The following is a 19621-nucleotide window of genomic DNA, read 5'->3' as shown; positions in this document are numbered from 1 at the left end:
TTTTTCAATATCTAACAATAAATAATTAAAATAGATTTATCAATGTAGTTAATATTTGGTCATGTCATTGATAACTCGGGTAAATCGGGTAGCGGGTTGTCACAAGTCGGGTCAATAGCAGGTTTCATCGAGTTACAATCGGTTTTGGGTTGACATCGGGTCGGGTATCGAATCGGGTTCGGGTCATTTTTGGTCGGGTCAGTTCGGTTATCGGTCATTTTCGGGTCGGGTGTCGGGTTCGGGTTCGGGTTCGGGTGTTACAAAATCGGGTTAAAATCGGTTATCGATTTTTTCGGGTCGGGTACAGGTCGGGTTTCGGGTTACCTATTTTACCGTTATTTCGGGTCATGGTCGGTTACGGGTTCGGTCGGTTCAGGTCGGGTTTTCAGGTCGGATCAGTTTTTGACAGCTCTACTTTCAATAAGTTGTTTGTTCCTTAAACCGTGGTGTTCGTTGCACATTAATTCTGCTTCTTATGTGACTAAGTACGTGCTACGTATTTCCTAACAGGCTAACTTGATAGTTTTTTGACGTAATGGTTTTACTCAGAGTGGTTATGTAACAGTGTCTAATACTCCCGACCTTTATTATAAGCTAGACCGAAAAACACTCTACTTTTTATTGTTTATTAGAACAGATTAGAAAAAACAAAAAGCTCTCATTTCCAAATCAAACCAACCATACCCGGTGAAGGGAAAAAGCCTTATTATCCATCAACAATTGACATCCAATGCATCACCGTATTCCTTATTTAACGATTTAGCATGTGTATCGGACTTAGGGATGGAAATATCCATTGGATGATCTATCAGCAATGACCGTAACTCACTTTCTCGTAAGTTTTATTTCCTAACAAAATTTCGGAATCATCAGTGCCCAATATTTTCCTTCATACATAGTGGGATAGTCAAAAATACAAAACATACAAGGTTTTATTGAAATTAAGCATATATTCATCGTAGATACACAGTAGATTTGAAACAATACATCTATGGTGCATACCCTCTCGTACTTTCTCCTTACATGTGCCTATTATGTGAGGGAAATAAAAGGAGTCACCAATGAACATAAAATTAAAGTACCTTTAGTTATTATGTGCACTCGATTACACCTAATAACTTTCAGAACTGAAAAGTAGAAATAAAGAAAACAAGAGGGCAGTTTTCTTAAATAGAAGACAATAAACTCTGTTGTGCTGTTGCAGAATTGATCCTCCTACAATTCCCCCTAACCTCTCCTCCACTTCCAGGAAGGTTTCCCATTTTAATGATAGCATCTACGAAACGACGACGAAAAAAGCCATTATCAGCTGCAAAGTCAGAGACAATTTTAGAACTCAAAGGATCAAGTGCCAACTCTTGGTCGATTTGCAATATTCCTCTATTCATCTTCATTTGCTTGTAAATCTCATTATCCAACACGAAAGACGTGTTTTGATCAAGGAAAGTGGTAGGATTCGGAACTTGACTACTGAAACCACAAAGTCCCTGAAGCTCATTAAGCAAAGTGGTGTCCATGGTACTGTCTGGAGCTCCGGTTCCTTGAAAGTTGAATAACCTGTCTTGAAAGAAGTTGCAATGGGCTACTCCGATGGAATGACCGCCTCCAACTAAGAGCACCATGTCTCTGACGGTCATCCCACGAGCACGAAATGTTTGTCGAATCTGAGCAACAGTGGAGGCCGGGCCAGGAAGGTTTACTTCACTAGCCCGAGAAATGAGTCCATCGAGTCTACCTGTAGGCACATTGTACACAGGCCCTCCAGCTAATGCGATTGCATCTCGGGTAGCTAGTGTTATGATATCTGCACATGAAACTATTCCACGACATGCTTGTTCTAGAAAGTTCTTGATTTCGTCTATGAGTTCATACTCTCTTACGGATGCATTTGCACCTGCCTCTTTCTCTGATTGGTTATTGTCTGTTGAGTCTATTAATATAGATGCATCGCAACCCTAGATAACGTTTAAACTTGCATTTAGGTGATCCCAAAGTTTAAATGTTGTAAAATTCATGAAATTAAAGGGCTGTTATGAAAAGTATAACACCATCGACCAACAAATAATTTAAATGAATGCAATAGATTAAACTAAGTACTTAAAATACTGAACTATCACCTATTACAAGTTAGTCAGCTCAATTATGCAGGTATACATGCTTGAGTTTTGGAGCTGGTGGGGCTCGACCATGTCAACTTAAAGTCACAAGGTGAGTTCTCCATCAACTTCACCAACTTATATTGTCGTAAAATTTCTCTTAGGGTGAGTTTATTTCTCATACTTAACTTTAATCTCCAGACTCTGCCACATCAGTTTTCACTAACTTTTACTCCGTACATACTTTTTCATTATTCTGATTCACACAAGACTCTCCTTATTTTTACACATTATCCTCATACTCACTTCAAACTCACCTAAACTCCTAAAATAATATTTTATGTATATATTATTTTTCGGTACATTTTCTAATTAATATTGAAGTGATGCTTTCTTATATACAATAAAAAAATTGATAACTCGGAAAGAAATGAAAATAAAGCGTAAATTTTAATTTGAAAATTGACACATATTACGTACAAATTAGACACAATAATACAACACAACAAATTAAAAAGATGTAGAACATGAATTTAAAGGCAAATGAAACCAAATAATACATGAACCATATAATTGAGTTTGCAACTCCTCCAAAATGTGACCAAATATGTTCCATCAAGCCATGTTAAAACTTGATTAATTGAATTTTATTAGGAATTCGGGAGTGCAACACAAATATTATAGCCGTTGAAGTACAACTAAATTAAATAAAAATATAATTAAGTTTTTCTGAGGGGTAAAAGAAGATAATTAAGTTTTTATGATGTGGCATAATTTTATTTGGTGGGAGAAAAAGAGTGAAATATTGGGTGATTGCGGGACTTTCAATCTCACCTCCAGACACGATGTAGTCTTTTATCACTCCCTCCGAACTCCCCCTTCATACTAAGGATAAACTCACCCTTAGATTGTATGTTTCTCATCAATGTATAGGTATGATATCAACGTACATAAAAAGCATAATAAATCCGATCCAATATTATACTTACCCTAATAAAGCAATCATGAAAATGCATGCGAAGCAAGGCCGCAGGTACAGATTTATCAACCTCGACGTGTTGCCGAACAACCTGTTGAACAATGAATTCAGCATCCGGACAAGATGAAGTATAGAAACCAAGTTCGAGTTGGGCTAAGGCCAAAGGAAGAGAAAAGAAAAGGAAAACGAACATGAATATATTCCATTGCTTAAGAAAACTTTCCATTTTTCCAATTAATTTTAGAGATGTGAAAAACTACTCAAGGCATTGAGGTTAATATATACGAAGTACTTCATATAATTAAGGAGGTTCATACGGTGAACTAATTACGAAGAAAGGAACCAAAGCAAAAAGTCAAACTGTACGAGATCCTGACTAATTTATTGTATTCGAGTTAGTACAAATAGTGTTCTAACGGAAGCAAAAAAGATTATAAATAACGTAAATAAAGAATACGACAGAGGAAAGTTTTATTGATTTCGAATGAAGAGTACAAATTACAGGATACAACTAGTTATGAGCTAGAGAGATATATAGTACTCCCTCCGTATTTATTTAAGAGATACACTTGGCCGGACACGGGTATTAAGAAGAAAAATTGAATGAAATAAAATAATAAATTAGATGTATTATTTAATTAGATGGTGGGGTTGATAAGTTACTAAAAATGGCAAGTGTATCTCTTGAATAAATACGGCCGGAAAAAACAAGTGTATCCCTTAAATAAATACAGAGGGAGTACTCTTTAGACAAATACGGAAAAGCGAGATCCCGTGCTAGAACGTTGCAGTAAGGGATTTGACCAATTCAAGACATATTTTAACAGATAAACTCGAATTAAGGGGAACGTACTTCTTCCAACAAACGTTGCTGCGTTCTCAATTTTCCAAGTACTGATACCTTGATCTTAAGTTCTACAACTCTCTTAATTGTATGGAATCATAAGTTGATGAATATACGGAGTAATACATATGGCGTCTTTGGCCGCGTCTTTGGGTGTAGTGATTTTTAAGTTTAACGAACATGGATGATTTCTAACTCATAATTATGGGCCACTAACTATTTATGAATTCTGCAACTGAATACTCTTTCGGTTTCTATTTTTATTTAAATTATTGAAGCAAATTGAAGCAAAGAATATCTGAAACATGAAAGGATTATGAAAATTGAGTTTTATTAGTATGAAAATTGAGTTTTATTAGTATGAAAATAGAGAGAAAGGTAGAGAAACAATAGCGAATAAATAGGCAGTTAATTTATTTAATAGGCAATGTAAAATACTTCGTTTCATAATGTGATATTATTCACAATTAAAGAAAATTTTCTAATTATTTCTAATATATAAGAAAAAATATATTTATGTGGAGTTTTGTCTTAATTTGTCTCAATAGGTACTTTAATAGTATCAAATTTTTATATCTTTTGCTAATATTTAATTAGAGATGTAAATGATACCAAATGTGCCAAAACGTGAAAATGAGAAATAGGAACAGTATAATGGAACGGAGGGAGTATACATCATAAACGATAATGATGTAAGGGCATAATGCACTACAAGAATTTGTATCTTTAACGACAACTTAATTACGACGGGTCAAAAATCCTGTCGCAAAAGCCTTTTGCGACGGGGCTAACAACCAAATAATGACGGGAATAGCCGTCGCAAATGTCTTTTACGACGGGTTTACGACAGATTTACGACGGGATTTTCATTAACGACGGCCCCCTTTTATGACGGGTTCGCGACAGGAAATCCCGTCGTTAATCAACGATTATTGGCCTTTTGCGACGGGATTCCCCGTCGTTAATAGTACAACTTCTTGTAGTGATGGGCATCCACAATATTCCCTCCATCCCTATTTATTTACTCTATTTGAGTTTTCACGATCTCCAAGACGTGACTTAAAACTTAAAAATCTTCAATTCATAAGCGTAAATTTCAAAAACAATTGATAAATATATATATTGAACCGAATATAATAAGATCCCTCATAACAATATTATTTATAGATTAATAGGAATTCATGGTCAAACGTTAAAGGATGGAGGTAGTACAATATATTCATAAGAGTTTTATTTACTCCATATTTACTTTTTTTTCAAGCCCAAAAATTTACGATTGAATTGTTGACTTTTGGGCGAAGGATTATCCGAAGCCCTAGAAGGGGTTGGGCCGTTATGTTGATGCCCCAGACATATGCACCTTTCCTCTGATAATCCTCTTTAATCCTTATGGCTTGCCCGAGTGAATTTGCTTCACTGTTAATAAGTCTATACTTCCTCCGTTCTTTTTTAAATGACACAATTAGTTAGACACGTTTACTAATGCACGATTTAAAATATTAATATCTCTAATTATGTATTGGAAAAAATTATAAAAAGTTGATATTTAAATAATATTTTCTGATACGAATCTAATAAGGCCCCATACGACTATGTTTTTTCTTATGTATAAACCACAAAAGGAAGTCAAAGGTGTTTGTGCGAATAGTATCTAAAACCCCATTGTGTCATGTAATTAAAGTTCATTCTTATTTAATTGCTTGATGTTTATTATGGGATATGGAGACACGGAGATGTCTAATTACTTATATTGATGTATACTTGATGCATTGAGACATGACCTAACTAGATTCTAAAAGTAGAATTAAACTTCTATATTTGATGGATTCCTTAGACATGAGTATGTCTTAATAACCATGAGATAATTAGTTTAACTTTGACGATGTAAAACGTCGTGCCGTAAAAGGAGGTTATAAAGGCTGTGATCGGGTGGGCTAAGAATTGAGTGGGCCGGAGTTATGGTCATACAAGAGTGAATAAGTCCTCCAATTTGATAGGAATGGTGTTCGGGCCTCTTGATGAGCGAGAACTGAAAAATTGCATGGCCATGCGGAATAGGATTAAAATATTAATCTTTATTTGAACAGTTCGAACTCATCAATCAAGAAACAAGAATTTGAGAATAACATCGTGTTATCAAATTTTGGCATTAAGAGACTTAAGGAATTTAGCATTGCGTTCTTGTCTTCGGACAAGTGGGAGATTGAAGCAATTATGTCCTAAGACATTTTCGGCAATTACTAAATATAAATAGGAATTAACTATGAAGATAATAAGTTAATTTTTTTAGTAATCATATTTACTTGCTAGAAAATAAATGTGATTAGTAGGACAATATTGATTGGGCCTACAACTAAAATATATTAATCCTATGAGGTCACACATATAAGCATTAATTGGTATGGGCCCAAAAGGCCCTATGGCAACCGGCCTATTAAGAGAAAGCAGGTTGGGCTTAGTTTTCCTGTTAACCTAAAACTCTCACATTATAAGAGTTATAATGTCAGGGATTTAGAATATACGTTGATTCAGTGTATGACACAGAAAGAGGAAAACACATAAACTCTTAATTAACTAACAAAGCAATAGATTGATCGTGATCGTTCTCACTAGTGGAAAAACAATCATTTGCATCACCACATTTGCCTCGCACATTTAAACATGTGACGCAATTGACAGTTTTAAGCATTAAAATTAGTCATTTGCGTCGCAGAATTACTAATCTGCGACGCAGATGACTCTAAGATGATCTTAGAGTCATTTGCGTCGCAGATTAGTAATAATGCGACGCAAATGAGGTAAAAAAAATTCGGACGTGTCAATGGGTTTCTACCTCTCTCCTCAAACACACTCTCTCCTAATTCTACCTCTCTCCTCAAATACTCTCTCTCTCCTAAACTCCCTGCTTCTTCCTCTCTCCTCAAACCCGATCCAGTTTCTGCCTCTCTCTCCTCAACCTCACCGCTCAAATTTTCCTCCGGCAAGGTTCTTGCAAAAAAATTCGGTTTGTAAATGAGGTAAGTCTTCCATCTCTTTCCTCCTTTCTTCAATTCTTTTAGGTTTTAGAACTTTCACTTTTGTTTAAGTTTTTGATTCTTCAATTCTTTATGATAGGTTTCGACAACGGAAGAGGGAGAATCGGGGTCGTAGAAGAGGTGGAGGAGGGTGTCGGAGGTGGAAGCGTCATTGAAACCGCCGGCGTTGCACCCTTGCTACTGTCGCAATCGAAGCATCTATTTCGAAATCCTTGGAAAGGGAAGCTTGACGGCGGAGGTTTCTGGAGAAACTAAATTGACGGTGGCGAGGTGGAGGAAGGAGGCGGGACTGTTAGTCGGAGGTGAGAATTTTGTAATGCTTCCATCTGTCTCCTTCATTCTTCATTTAGTTAGGGTTTTGAACTTCAGTTTATGTAATTTTGGATTTTCGATTGAATTCTATTGAGTTTGCTCATTTTACTTTTTGATTAATGTTCTTGATTCTGTTTTATTGTGATTGAACTTGACTTTGAGTGGAAATTGAACTGGATTTATGATGAATGGTTGACGATTGTGTCTCCATTTTCGTTCTTAAGACTAAATAGCTTGATTTATGTAAACATGGTGGAAGTTTGATTGGTGTTCCTGTTTCTGTGGAAAAATTGATTTTTCTAGGGGTTATTTTGAGCTGAGGTCCAACCTTATGAGATATGAGATACCAGACATCCAATTTATGTTATTTCTTTAATAATCGTCTGCCATGGCATGTATATCCTGATGATTGTAGTTTCTTAGTTGGAATGATTTGCTTGCTTTATATGGAAATTTCCATACAAGCACTTTGTCTTGCTGAATTGCAGTTTGTCTTGCTGCTTTATACTTCAGCACCCATGTAACTTGATGATCATTAGATTTTGACTTGCGTTTATGTAAAATTCCCAACAACATATATCAGATGATTGATTGTTTTTCCATTTAACTTGTGATTGTATTGATGGAGGTGGCAGTTCTCCTTGTTTGGATCATTGGCTAATGTGGGAGCAATGGTTGGTGCAATTGCTAGTGGTCAGATTTCTAAATACATTGGGCGCAAAGGGGTATGAAATTTTATCCCTTTCCTGCAATTTATTGATGGTTTTTAACATATAGAATTTGTGTCATTGTCACCCATTGTTGTCTCTTAAAAAGGGTCCTACTTGATATGAACATTAACAGATGTTCATAAGTCATAACAATGTCTGTTGTACTGTATTTTTTTTTTAATTATGATTTCCTGTTTTTAATTAATTGCAGTCACTGATGATTGCTTCAATCCCAAATATCATTGGATGGTTGGTCGTATCATTTTCGAGAGTAAGTGAGCTATATAAACGAGCATTGTGCTATTTGTTTATCTTCAATCCCAAATATTATTGATTGGTTGGCTGGTCGTATCATTTCTGTATTGTTGAACCATCTATAGGATACCTCATTTCTGTACATGGGGCGATTGGTTGGTTGGTTTTGGTGGTTTAGTTATGCTGTTCATTGAAATCATCAATAAGTAAGCTCTCTACTTGCTAGAAAAGTTTGTTTTCTGACCGTGTTGGATGTTTGAATTTCCATGATAATTCACAGCATATTTAAGTTTGGAGTTTGCCATCATATTTAGGTATCTCTATTTTTTTGAGAAGGGAAACAACCAAATCACCGTCAATACAATCCAGGATCTAATGGAATTAATTACTACAGAGATGCAAAGTGATAATGCGGCAACAGATTCTGCTGCTGAAGCTTTCTTTGCAAGCACATTGCGGTACATCCAATTCCAGAAACAAAAAGGTGGCGCAGTTAGTGAGAAATATGAACCTAATGTTAGTTTTTTTGTTGATCTGGGTAGGTTTGAATCATTTCTTGAGACTGAAAACAAGCTGTTCAGATAATTAATGAATTTCTAAATTTTTATTGTAGGAGAACTGAAAAGTTAAAACTTGAGAAAGGGAAACAAACTCGGTAACAATTGCTCTTCAATCCGCTAAACTTGTGAGAATTGTCGCCTTTGATCTTGCTCTTGGGACTCTTGAATGGTTCCCTCATTTGTCTTTGAATACGCTGACGCTGACGCTGCGTGCTACGTGTGTCATGGGAAGTTGCTTATCCAAGCATGATCTCAACTCTCAAATTGATTTGGTAATTGAAATTTTGAAGCGTCCAGGAGAAGTCCTCCCTGTTTGTCTTAGTGTCGCACGAACGCTGTAAATTCATAATTTAGTGTGCTTCAATTTTAATTTCTCGGCTTTTTTTTTCTCGGTTCAAATTTTTATTTTTATTTCATATTGTAATTTGTTTGATTTTGGTCTGACAATGGAGTTTTTTTCATCTGCTTGAATGATATCTTGGGCCTCATTCGTTTATGGTTCACTTAAACTTTTATGTTAAAAGTGTAGTTAGGTTATCAACATGTTGGGTGATCTATGGTGAATTTGCCTTTTATTGGGTTGTAACTAAAATATTAAAAAACGAATTTTTTTTTTAAAAAAAAAAGTCATTTGCAACGCACATTTAGCTAATGTGCGTGGCAAATGACTTTTTTTTTTCGCCTAAAAGTCATTTGCGTCGCACATTTAGCTAATGTGCGTTGCAAATGACTTTTTAGGCATGGTGCTGAAAAGTCATTTGCGTCGCACATTTAGCTAATGTGCGTTGCAAATAACTTTTCAGGCATGGTGCTGAAAAGTCATTTGCAACGCACATTTGCTAAATGTGCGACGCAAATAAGGTTCATTTGCGTCGCACAAATGTGCGACGCAAATGACTTTTAGTCATTTGCGTCGAGAGCTTTTGCCACGCACGATGTGCGACGCAAATGTGCTTAAAAGTGCGATGCAAATGACCCTTTTTCCACTAGTGTCTCTTCCGTACTAGCATACATGGGATTCAATTGGTGCTTGTGGACTAAGTAGAGGAGCAACAAGTGGGGCTCTCAGATCTTCGAAGCTTGCATACGAACGAGAGAACACGCTACAAAGGTTATTATTCTTTCATCATAATCTGACCTATATTATTGTTATGCACGTGATCTTGTGATAGATGTTAGGAAATTGTTTCTTGAAATTCTACTTTATGCATCTATATTAACCTACAGTTATTGCCCTGGCCTCTCCTTATTTGCATTTTTGTTATCTTATTAGGACGATGATATAGGTCGCAAGTTGCGACAAAAAAAATATTGTCGCAATCTTACGTGTCGGCGTTTTATTGGTACATATAGGCGCCACGTAAGCTACGCGTCATTAAATTTTTTTTTACTATCAATTCCATATTTTTACTATGAAACTATATAAATAAGGTAGTCGATACAAATAAGTAAACAAATATTTATTATATTTATAGTAGATATATATTTCCTTTTATCTTATAAATTACAAATTAAAAAAATAAAATTTATAATCTAATAATATATATTTTTTGTAATTAAAAAAAATACATCAATTTAATTTAAAAGTGCACTAATTTATAACTTAATACTATATTTTAGGTAAATAAAAATTCATGATTATACATTACTTTAAAATATTATTTTAATTTGGAATTGGGTCATAGACTTGATCAACGCAAGAAATTGAGTAATAGACTTGATAATCGAGCAATTATGTTGGCGATCCAGGGTAGAACAAACCCAATATACCAAATTAAGACGAAATGCCTTTTACTAATCTTCTACTTTCTAATATACTGTATTTTTTATTTTCCAAGTACAAAATAGTAAATGTATTTTTTATTTTAATTTCTTATATCATATAAATAATTAAAATTATTTTTTTTTCTAATTTTCTATACAAATTAGAATTATTTTTCTAGAATAAGAAATTACATTACTCAATTTGTAAAGTAAAATATTAAGATTTTCCTACCTTTTTTGTAACATGTATAATAGGTTATAATAATCTAAATATTTTAGTTTTCAAATATATTTATGACACGTAGGCTTGCCATATCACCTTTGTGGCACGGCTTAAAGATCGCATGTTGCGACCTTTATCATTTCCGTAGATCTTATTGGCTCTGAATTTATCTTATAATTGTATTAATTTATTAGATCTTAAGTAAGTGAAAATAAGGTGAGAAGAACAACGCCTAATCGATAGTGAAACGCTGATCATCTGACCTCCACGTCTATTTCAATTAGTAAGTTGTTATAGCTTGGTTTTGTATTAATGAGTAATGACAAATTAAGCAATGTATGTATATGCCACTAACTGATACGAGGTTTGACTGAAGACTCTCTGATTTGGAGAACAGCCGTCACTTAATTGTAACAATTATAACTTGATATATCTATGCCAGCCAATTTCTTTGGCATTAATTCCAGCCAGAATTCGGAAACAATCATTATCATCGTTATATCCAACTTATGTCTGTCTAATTTTTCTTGTTTTCTCGTCTCCGATAATCAAAATTTGTTCTAGCCCTACATAACAACTACTTTGTAACAATCATTAATTATCATCGTTATTAGTTAAAGATGTTACATTACATATTGTGTTTTTTTTGCTGGTGTGAGGCTGAGTGAGCGCAAAAATGACAAATGATCTAGACGAAATTTGATGCATGTATTATGATTAACCTGACAGGACCTGATCAAACATGATTGAATCTGATCGCAAGAGAGTCACTTTATACGACATAACTGAAATTTATAGGACCTGATCAAACATATTTATCTAAATCGTAAATAGCAGGGAAATGACGGTCAAAAGTGACCGCATGTAACTATATACAGAGTATTATTGATCGATCTATCAGATCAATTTGGTTGACAATATATACTTACTTTCCGAAAATGGGAAAATGACATTCAAATGATACCTTTTACTTGGTAAAAGATTCTAAAAATATCTAATCGATCTGAGAATAAAATGAAATTACGTAGATTGTTAGTATTAAGAACTTGGTCCCAATAATACAACTAACTTTTAGCTTGTTGATCAAATTGTCTATAAGCTCGTGGTCTTTTAATGTTCTTCGTAATGTTATTAATTTGTAGTATTCATTCATTATTAAAGTCTTAGTTTCATCATCCAATCAACGCCGCTTCCATAGACTGCATCGAGGGACAAAACTATTGAATGTATATACAACTTGAACATTGTTTTGATAATACATACAACTTGAAGATTGTGACATGACATCCTACTGGCGGATCTAATTAAGGAGGGGCCTTAGAAAAGACATTAATGCGTATGTGTATGCGTTGCTTCATGACAATATTACGTACGTCATGGTGTAACACTATAACTCTTTTGTAAAATCAAAAAAAAATTGTTTAAAAAATTTAAAGTACGTATTAGTAGTTAACTAGTTTAGATCCCGTGCATGTATGGATTTTAATCATTTTTTTCACAAAATATTTAAATGAGTATCTCTCAAACTACTACATAGTTATATCATTTTTAACACAATCTGTGGACTATGGACTATGGTGCACAGTGAGCATGCATGGGGCACCATGTGCACCAAAAGAACACATGTGCATAAATAAAAGAACATGACACTACGACAAAAGAACATGCGATATAATGTTTCACTTTTTTGTTATAAAAAATAACATATTATTTCACTATTTATTAAAAATATAAAAAATATATGTTAATGTTCTTTTCACGTAACCAGATGTTCTTTTAATTATATACTAATGTTCTTAAGATGCACCATGCTCTATGTGCATCATGATCCACCTTCTAAATTGCGTTTTTAACATACTCGTTTAAATTTGTTAATCTAATATGCATATTTAAAATGCTAATATGGTAATTTGACTAAAATATTGACTGATATATTTTTCATTATTAATATAACGATTTGATTACAATATTACCAATTTAGAATAATTATTATTACGTCGTATCAATTATTGCCATAATTAATAAACTAAATTTTGTTTTCACACATAAATAGTTTATAAAAAAAGGTAGAGAATAAAATAAAACAGATACATTTTTTTGGGAAAGTGATTTTTGACAGGAAAAAATCACACCAGAAATTGACACGTGTCATTCCTGATGTCTCTTTTAGTAAATAGTAATAAATTTGCGTACTTCGTTAACAATGTGTTAGATATATGTCTATAGAAGGTTTATATTTTGATCTTAAGGAAAATGGATTACTGTTTAGACAAGGTTAAAAGGCTTCGGAATTTATATAATGCCCCCAAACCATAAAAGAAAATGACCCAAAAATATGCTCAAACATAAGATCCAAATGTGGGTGTCCTTGTACATACCCACATAAGATCAATCCAAGGCATATTGTTTTACGAGATACTCCCTCCATTTCTTTTTGTTCTTTCCGTTTCTATTTTGGGCGTTCTTATATGTTCTTCCCATTTCCTTTTTTGGACATACCTTTTTACCATAAAATTCTCCACCATCCCTTATTTAATTCATTCACATTTCCCTATTCACCCACCCAACTCCACTTTTATAATTTTTTGTTACTTTATTAAAAATATTTTCTCTCTCCTTCATTTCTTTATTACTTTCCTTTACTACTTTATTACTTTCTCCTACATTCAATCATTTTTTTTTTGGGTGCGAATGAGCCACATGGGCAATATAAATTACAAATGGGGGCAGGGGGATTCGAACCTGAGACCTATCGTACACAGGCCCTCAGTCTTAACCACTGGGCTAAGACATCATTGGTTCCTACATTCAATCATTACTCTTACACTCAATCATTACAAGATTCCATTTTCTTAATTTCCACACCATTTCCCAAATGGGAAGAATATAAAGGAAAAGAGGGAGTAGAAAACAATATGTTATGAAACTTATGATGTGTGTTAGTGTGTGAGCCGTTTTTAAGCATAATAGACGCGTACGTACAGGGGCGGATCTTCCCTTTAGTGGGGATGGGTCTGCCCCCAGCCGAAATATTTCGTATTGTAATTAAAGTTGGTTTTGGCCCCCATAAATTTTGAATATAATTGTACTTCGTATATAATTTGTATTACATTATATTGCTTAAAATTTTTTACGGACCTCCATACAAAAACTGTTCAAGATCCATCACTGCATACGTACAATTGTTTCTTAAGGTATTGCTTTCAAAAACATCATTACATTCCATAAAAAACCTAATTAATGATCAATTAAGTTCAACTTGGCCTATATTTGATGTGGAAATTAACATATTATCTGAAGTGTCTGCGTCCATCAATTTACGGATTGATATACGTTCCGTGTTGTGATTTGCATAACCTTAAGGTTATTGGATCAAATTAACCTATTATGGGCTCTTTGGAGTGAGAATTTCCCTTATAATTTACCCTCATTAAAAAAAAATTAATAATACTAACGTACGAAGTAATCAACTAATATCAGGATAGTTGGTATAGTTTTGAAAACTTACAAAGGAAAGTTTGTGAAACAAGTTCTTAAAAAGAATCATCCATTAATAAATGAAAATTTCTTTATAAGAGGTTCACCATGATGTTTGAGTCCCAAAAGTAACTCACCATACAACAACAAAGCCAATCCGGGAGAATTTTAGAAAGCCCCCGGTGAGGATCGAACTCACGACCTTTCGCTTACGAAGCGAACGCAATACCACTATGCTACGGAGGCGTTTTGGTAAGGAGTCGCCATATGTTAAAAAAAATATACTGAGTATAATTATTAAAGGAATGAACTCCAAATAAAGGCTCACGAATGGTAATATTCTCAAATTGCATGGCGTGGCTTCTTGAAAGAAAGAAAATAGCTACTACGTAGCAGATTACTACGCAGTACGGCAGTAGTAGTGAGAGTGTGAAACTGTGGAAGGGAAAATGCATGCAAACAATACATACAGAGAGTGGATATTCCATTTTACTTAAAGTAGATGAACATGAAGATAAATATTTACATGATTTCCATTATTTTTCTTAAGTTATATTTCTTTTGAATCATTTTTTTGTCTTCGAAATAAGTGAAAATAAGGTGAATAAAATAGAAGTTAGTTAACTCCATTGTTTATAAGGAGTAATATATAGTGAACTCAAGAATTAGTTGCCATTTGCCAAGACATCACACTCCAATTTTTTCTTCCATCAACAATAAATATTTGTAAATGATAAAAAGATCGACACTTAATTACTCATGTTTTTTTTAATACGTTCTACTAAGCCAGGCATTACTTGATATTGTACTCCGGATATACTATGCAGAATCATAGCCCAAATTAAATTTCTAATATTTCAAACTTTTATGCTAGCCAGGACAATCAAATAATTAATGTCAAATGGGGTAAATTGAGTTTTTACATGTTTGTGCATACACGTGTATATATATGTGTACTTGTACAAGTTTGTATATTATACATCATTTTTCTCATTATACAAGTTTGTATATTATACATACAGAGTAAAAAAGTACTACTCCGTATTTTTTTTTGAAAGATATAAAAGTACGTAGTTACGTACAGAGTACTATCTTAATTAATTACAACATAAAACATGTTCCGGTGTTGTAAAGACGGAAACAATGGGCTTCGAATGAAGGCCCTTTTGTATGTGTTGAAGATCTTGCTTGTTTGAATGAGTAGAGTCCGAATTCACCTGCACAAGAGCAAAGTCACTAGCCTCGGGGGTGTTTCCGAGGAAAGCCCCTCCGATGCCTAAGTAAGAACGATGCTCGGATTCTAGAGAGAAGTTCTCTAGAAGAGTAGTCTTAAGGCGATAAATTGGACGTACCTTGAGGTGTGAGCCTTGGCGGCCTATTTATAGTGTTTGCATAATAAATGCCCATAGGTCATTTATTGCTTTTGGGCCTTGGGCCTTTGATGGATGGCTGACTAGCCATTGGTAGGTTTAATGCTGTTTGTTTAGAGCCATTGGGCTTTGGACTTAGTGGCCCAATTGAGAATCAATTGGGAGCCCAAACAACATGCCCCCCAGACCCGGTCCATTTAGAATTAAATGGGTGGGTTTCCAGCTGTCAGAAGTCCGAAAGTTCCCTCTCTTTTTTTGAAAAGAGATGACTTGCATTGATGACAAGTGTGGGGATTTGTATTGTGTCGTGGAGATCATGGGTTGAGGAAGTTGATGCGCCCCCTTTCTTTTCTATAAATACTGGGTGCTTTGCTCCTTTCGAACTTTTTACTCCTTCTTTCAAACTTATTCTCTCTCTAAATTCCGGCGATCGCAGTTTTCAAATTTCTTCAGATCTACGAATTTCGGCCAGCTTTTGACTTCGGGAACTTGGGTTGTTCGTTTTATCGGCGAATTCCGCTTCGGAAAAAGGTAATTTGTTTCTGAATTCTCCTTTCCTCTTCGTTTTTCCTTCTACCCCTCAATCTAAACCCTAGGCCGAGAATTCGCGACCATGGCAAAGAATAGGGGCAAAAGCAAGTTCGTCGTTGGCTCCTCTAGTGAGAGGGAGAACGTGCCTTCGGGAAGGTTACCGAAAACTTCGAGGGGTCGGCCTTCGGAGAGGCCGGTGGAGAGGCGTTCGACTGGTTGGGATGCTTCCAAAGATGATGTTGTTGGCGGGTCTAGCGTGTCTGAACGCGCAACTTCTGGTAAGAAAGCTGGTTCTTCGGGTGTGCGCCGTCCTTACCCTGAGTTTCCAGTTCATTGGACTGAAGCTGATCCGCAGGGCAAGTATGCCCCGATCTTGCATGAGACCGCTAAAATCGATGGTCCGTTGGAGAAATCGGTCAGTGGTGACTGGTTGGTGGAGGCGAAGCTGGGGAACTACCATCGGAGGGCCGAAGAGTTATACGGAATCCAGCACGCCTTGGGGTACTGGTGCGAACTTCCCGATCAGGAGCGTCCTCGGGTGACTCATCCGCCGAGGGGGTTCATCTCTGTGTATACTCATCACTTGGAGAACGGTCTCCGCTTTCCCTTGGATCCCTTCATTTCCGAGCTCCTGGTGTCGTACAACATCGGTTTGGCCCAACTTACCCCCAAATCTATGAGGCACATCATCGGATTTAGATGGGTGTGCGATTTTGTTAACTTTCCCTGCTCTGTCGCCGTGTTTCGGGATCTCCACGATCTGTCTTTCAATCACGCTTCCAAGGGGGATGGGTATGGTTGGTGGACCATCATCAACAAAAAGTCCCGAAGGAAGGGGGAGCCGAACTACATTACGGCCTACCCTTACCTCAGCTCTGACCATAATTGGAAGACGGAGTGGTTGTTCGTTCGTGTGCCGACAGATCCGAAGCATCCAAATTTTTATCGCCCTCCAAAGTGGTTTGTGACTCCTGATCCTGATATGCGAAGCGTGGCTGCTCCAGATCGGAACCATCACCACTACGTGGATCTCCTCCAGTGGTTTTTGGCTCGGGAGGACAACTACAAACTGCCGTCTAACTGGCTCCCGAACCTCAACTATATCTTGCTGGAGGATATTCTTGCTGTTGCCGGTCTCAGCAGGATTTTTGACAGGGGTAGGTGTCTTTCGGCTGGGACCGTGCTTTAGTAAGTTTGTCCTCCTCCTTTTTTGTCTCGTTTTATTGACTTTGTTTTGTGCTTTGTTTCTGCAGAGTACGGCTTTAGCTGCATTGATCCTGTGGTTTTGGGCATCTCTTTGGATCTGAAGACTATTCACGACTCGGCTCCTGATTACAAGTTCGGGAAAGAGAATCCTCGTAATCCTCGCTTGAAGGATTACGTGCTGTCTCCGTCGGGTGTCGCTCGGATATCTGAAGTTCGAGCTGATCCGTGGGATTCTGCCTCTTCTCCCGAAGCTGTTCCAGTGAAGGTCGTGCTTCCTGATTTGAGGACAACCTCAGATCCGGTGAGTGTTTCTATATCCCGAAGTCTTTGTTTGTCTTTCTTTCTGGTTGGCCGTCGGCTAACGTCTTGGTCCTGGACCATCTTTTTAGGGTCCTGGGACTGACGCTGTGCCGCGTGCCGTTCCTTCGGTTTCATCTCCGGCTCGGATAGATATCTCTTTATCTAGGAACCGGGTACTTCACGGTTTTTCTTTATTTCTTCCTTTGTCTTCTTTTACATTTATTGACCCTTGGTTTCCTCTGTTTAGGATCAACGCAAAAGGAAGGGTAGCACTCTTTTGAGGCCTTCCGCGCATCCGAAGAAAGCGAAGGCTTCTCAGTCCTCGGAGAAGGTATTTGCTCTGACTTGGAGTTTTTTGTAGTCCGTTTTTCCCTTCTTCTTCTTTCTCCTTGAAGCTGATCTATGAACGCCTGTTTTGTAGGAAACGGTTTCGGAAGACATGCCTCCTCCCAAGAATCTCCTTCACTTCATGCCCTTGCCAGGGCAGAAGTTGAAGAGTGTGGTGGTTGCGGAACCGCCGCCCGTGGATCAACCGTTGGCTGAGGAAGATACCATCCCCTCTCCGCTGAAGCCATCTACTGCTTTAGGGATCGAGATCCAGGATATCACCAAGGTGATGGAGGCGATTGAAGCCGACCTTGTTCCTGGCTCGGATGCCCCTATTGTGGTCGAGCATAAGGAGGATTCTGCTGACGTTTCTCTCGAAAGAGAGAAAAGTCCAGATAAGGAGATGGTGGACCTCACCGAAACTCACATTGAGGTTCCTGAAGCTGAGAAGGAGGTCCCTTCTGCTGAGGAGGAGCAGCCCGAACAGGGTCTGACGAGGAAGAGGCGCCACTCGACCTTGGGCTCTACTTCGACCTCGGCCCTGGATAGACTGATCCACGCTGACCCTTGCTCGGATGTTCCGCTGAAACGGATCCCCGAGGAGGTAAGGGAGGCGATGGCTCGCTATGCTAGAGCTCCGGTTTTTGGGGGAGAGCCCCATGGCTCATGTGGGATCTTTGGTGGGTCCCGAAGCTTCACGGGAGAATCTTCTTCGGGCCAACCCGCAGTGGAGGGTTCCTGGAGCTGAGGAGAGGAACCCAGCTATGATGGCCCAATACTATCTGAATGAGGTAAGTGTTGGATTTTCTCTTTTGAGTTCCGTTTTTGTTTTACACATTTTTTTTCTACTTTTCCTCATCTTTTCTTCTTTCCCAGGCTGTTTTCTGGTCCTCGTTCGCTTCCGAGTGTAGCTCGGTTGAGGAGAGGCAACTGAGGAGATATCAGGAGGCTTATGCTCGTGATATCCCTATCTTGGACCAGAAGGCTGGGCAGCTCTTCGCCGAGCTGGTGGAGGTCAAGCAACTGTACCTTCAGTACAGTCGTGAGGCTAGGGAATCGGCTGAGCAGATCGGGGCCGAAGTTGGGAAGCTTACTTTCCAAGTCGAGGAGGATGCTGAAAAGATAGCTTCCTTCAACAAGGAGAGGAAAGAAATGGCCGCCAAGTTTGCGAGCGAACTTGAAGAAAAAGACAGTCTTCTCAAGGAGATGACGTCTAAATTTGAGGCGGCCATTAAGCAGAGCCAGGAAGCAGAGGCGAGGCTTGAGCAGTTTGTCAAGCATCGGGAGATTATTCAGAATCAAGCTGACAAGGTGCCCGTTCTCCAGCTGAAGATCCGAGAGAAGGATGCGGCCATTCGGAAGTTGGAGCAAGAGCGAGTTGACCTCTACACTGCTGATCAGTGTAGAGAGCAATACTGGAATGGCATCCTGGGTGCTCAGCGAATGTTTGCGAAGCATATGCCTCATTTCCCTTGGAATGAGAAGGTTCCGCTCTGGATGAGGGCCCAGGATCACTTGGTGAAGGAAATAATGCCCTTGGTCCAAGTATGCATTCTATGTTAAGTCTAATAAATGCGGTTCAGTATTAATTAACAAGTTAATAATTCAGTGAGATCAAGTGAGCTGAATGCC

The 19621-nt window shown here is 37.3% G+C and overlaps 2 protein-coding genes and 1 non-coding gene across 9 annotated transcripts; 1 reads left to right on the top strand and 2 right to left on the bottom strand.

The window, feature by feature from the left end:
• Positions 1 to 861: 861 nt before the first annotated feature.
• LOC110787344 (peroxidase 44-like) lies at positions 862 to 3334 on the bottom strand. Its single transcript, XM_021991952.2, has 2 exons — positions 3086 to 3334; positions 862 to 1955 (listed from the first exon to the last, which is right to left on the bottom strand). The coding sequence occupies exons 1-2, from the start codon at positions 3299 to 3301 to the stop codon at positions 1167 to 1169; spliced, it is 1005 nt and encodes a 334-aa protein (XP_021847644.2). The 5' UTR covers positions 3302 to 3334; the 3' UTR covers positions 862 to 1166.
• Positions 3335 to 7218: 3884 nt separating this feature from the next.
• LOC110798831 (sugar transporter ERD6-like 6) lies at positions 7219 to 9267 on the top strand. Of its 7 annotated transcripts, none has more exons than XR_008931379.1 (6): positions 7219 to 7256; positions 7902 to 7991; positions 8188 to 8247; positions 8357 to 8437; positions 8626 to 8747; positions 8845 to 9267. XR_008931379.1 is itself a non-coding variant. In XM_056841178.1 (5 exons), exons 2-5 carry the CDS (start codon positions 7938 to 7940, stop codon positions 8888 to 8890), a joined length of 282 nt encoding a protein of 93 aa, XP_056697156.1. In that variant the 5' UTR covers positions 7219 to 7256; positions 7902 to 7937; the 3' UTR covers positions 8891 to 9267. The 7 variants fall into 7 exon arrangements, 4 of the variants coding, with proteins under 4 accessions (XP_056697156.1, XP_056697157.1, XP_056697155.1 ...); XR_008931378.1 differs by having other exon boundaries at positions 8568 to 8747; XR_008931377.1 differs by having other exon boundaries at positions 8546 to 8747.
• Positions 9268 to 14429: 5162 nt separating this feature from the next.
• Positions 14430 to 14501, bottom strand: TRNAT-CGU (transfer RNA threonine (anticodon CGU)). Its single transcript has one exon. It is a non-coding gene; the product is annotated as a tRNA-Thr (tRNA).
• Between the last annotated feature and the right edge of the window lie 5120 nt (positions 14502 to 19621).

Source organism: Spinacia oleracea, chromosome 3 (genome assembly GCF_020520425.1).
Source record: "Spinacia oleracea cultivar Varoflay chromosome 3, BTI_SOV_V1, whole genome shotgun sequence".
Lineage (NCBI taxonomy): Eukaryota > Viridiplantae > Streptophyta > Magnoliopsida > Caryophyllales > Amaranthaceae > Spinacia > Spinacia oleracea.
The sequence above is the reverse complement of the archived record's forward strand: the minus strand, read 5'-3'. Positions and strand labels throughout refer to the sequence as shown.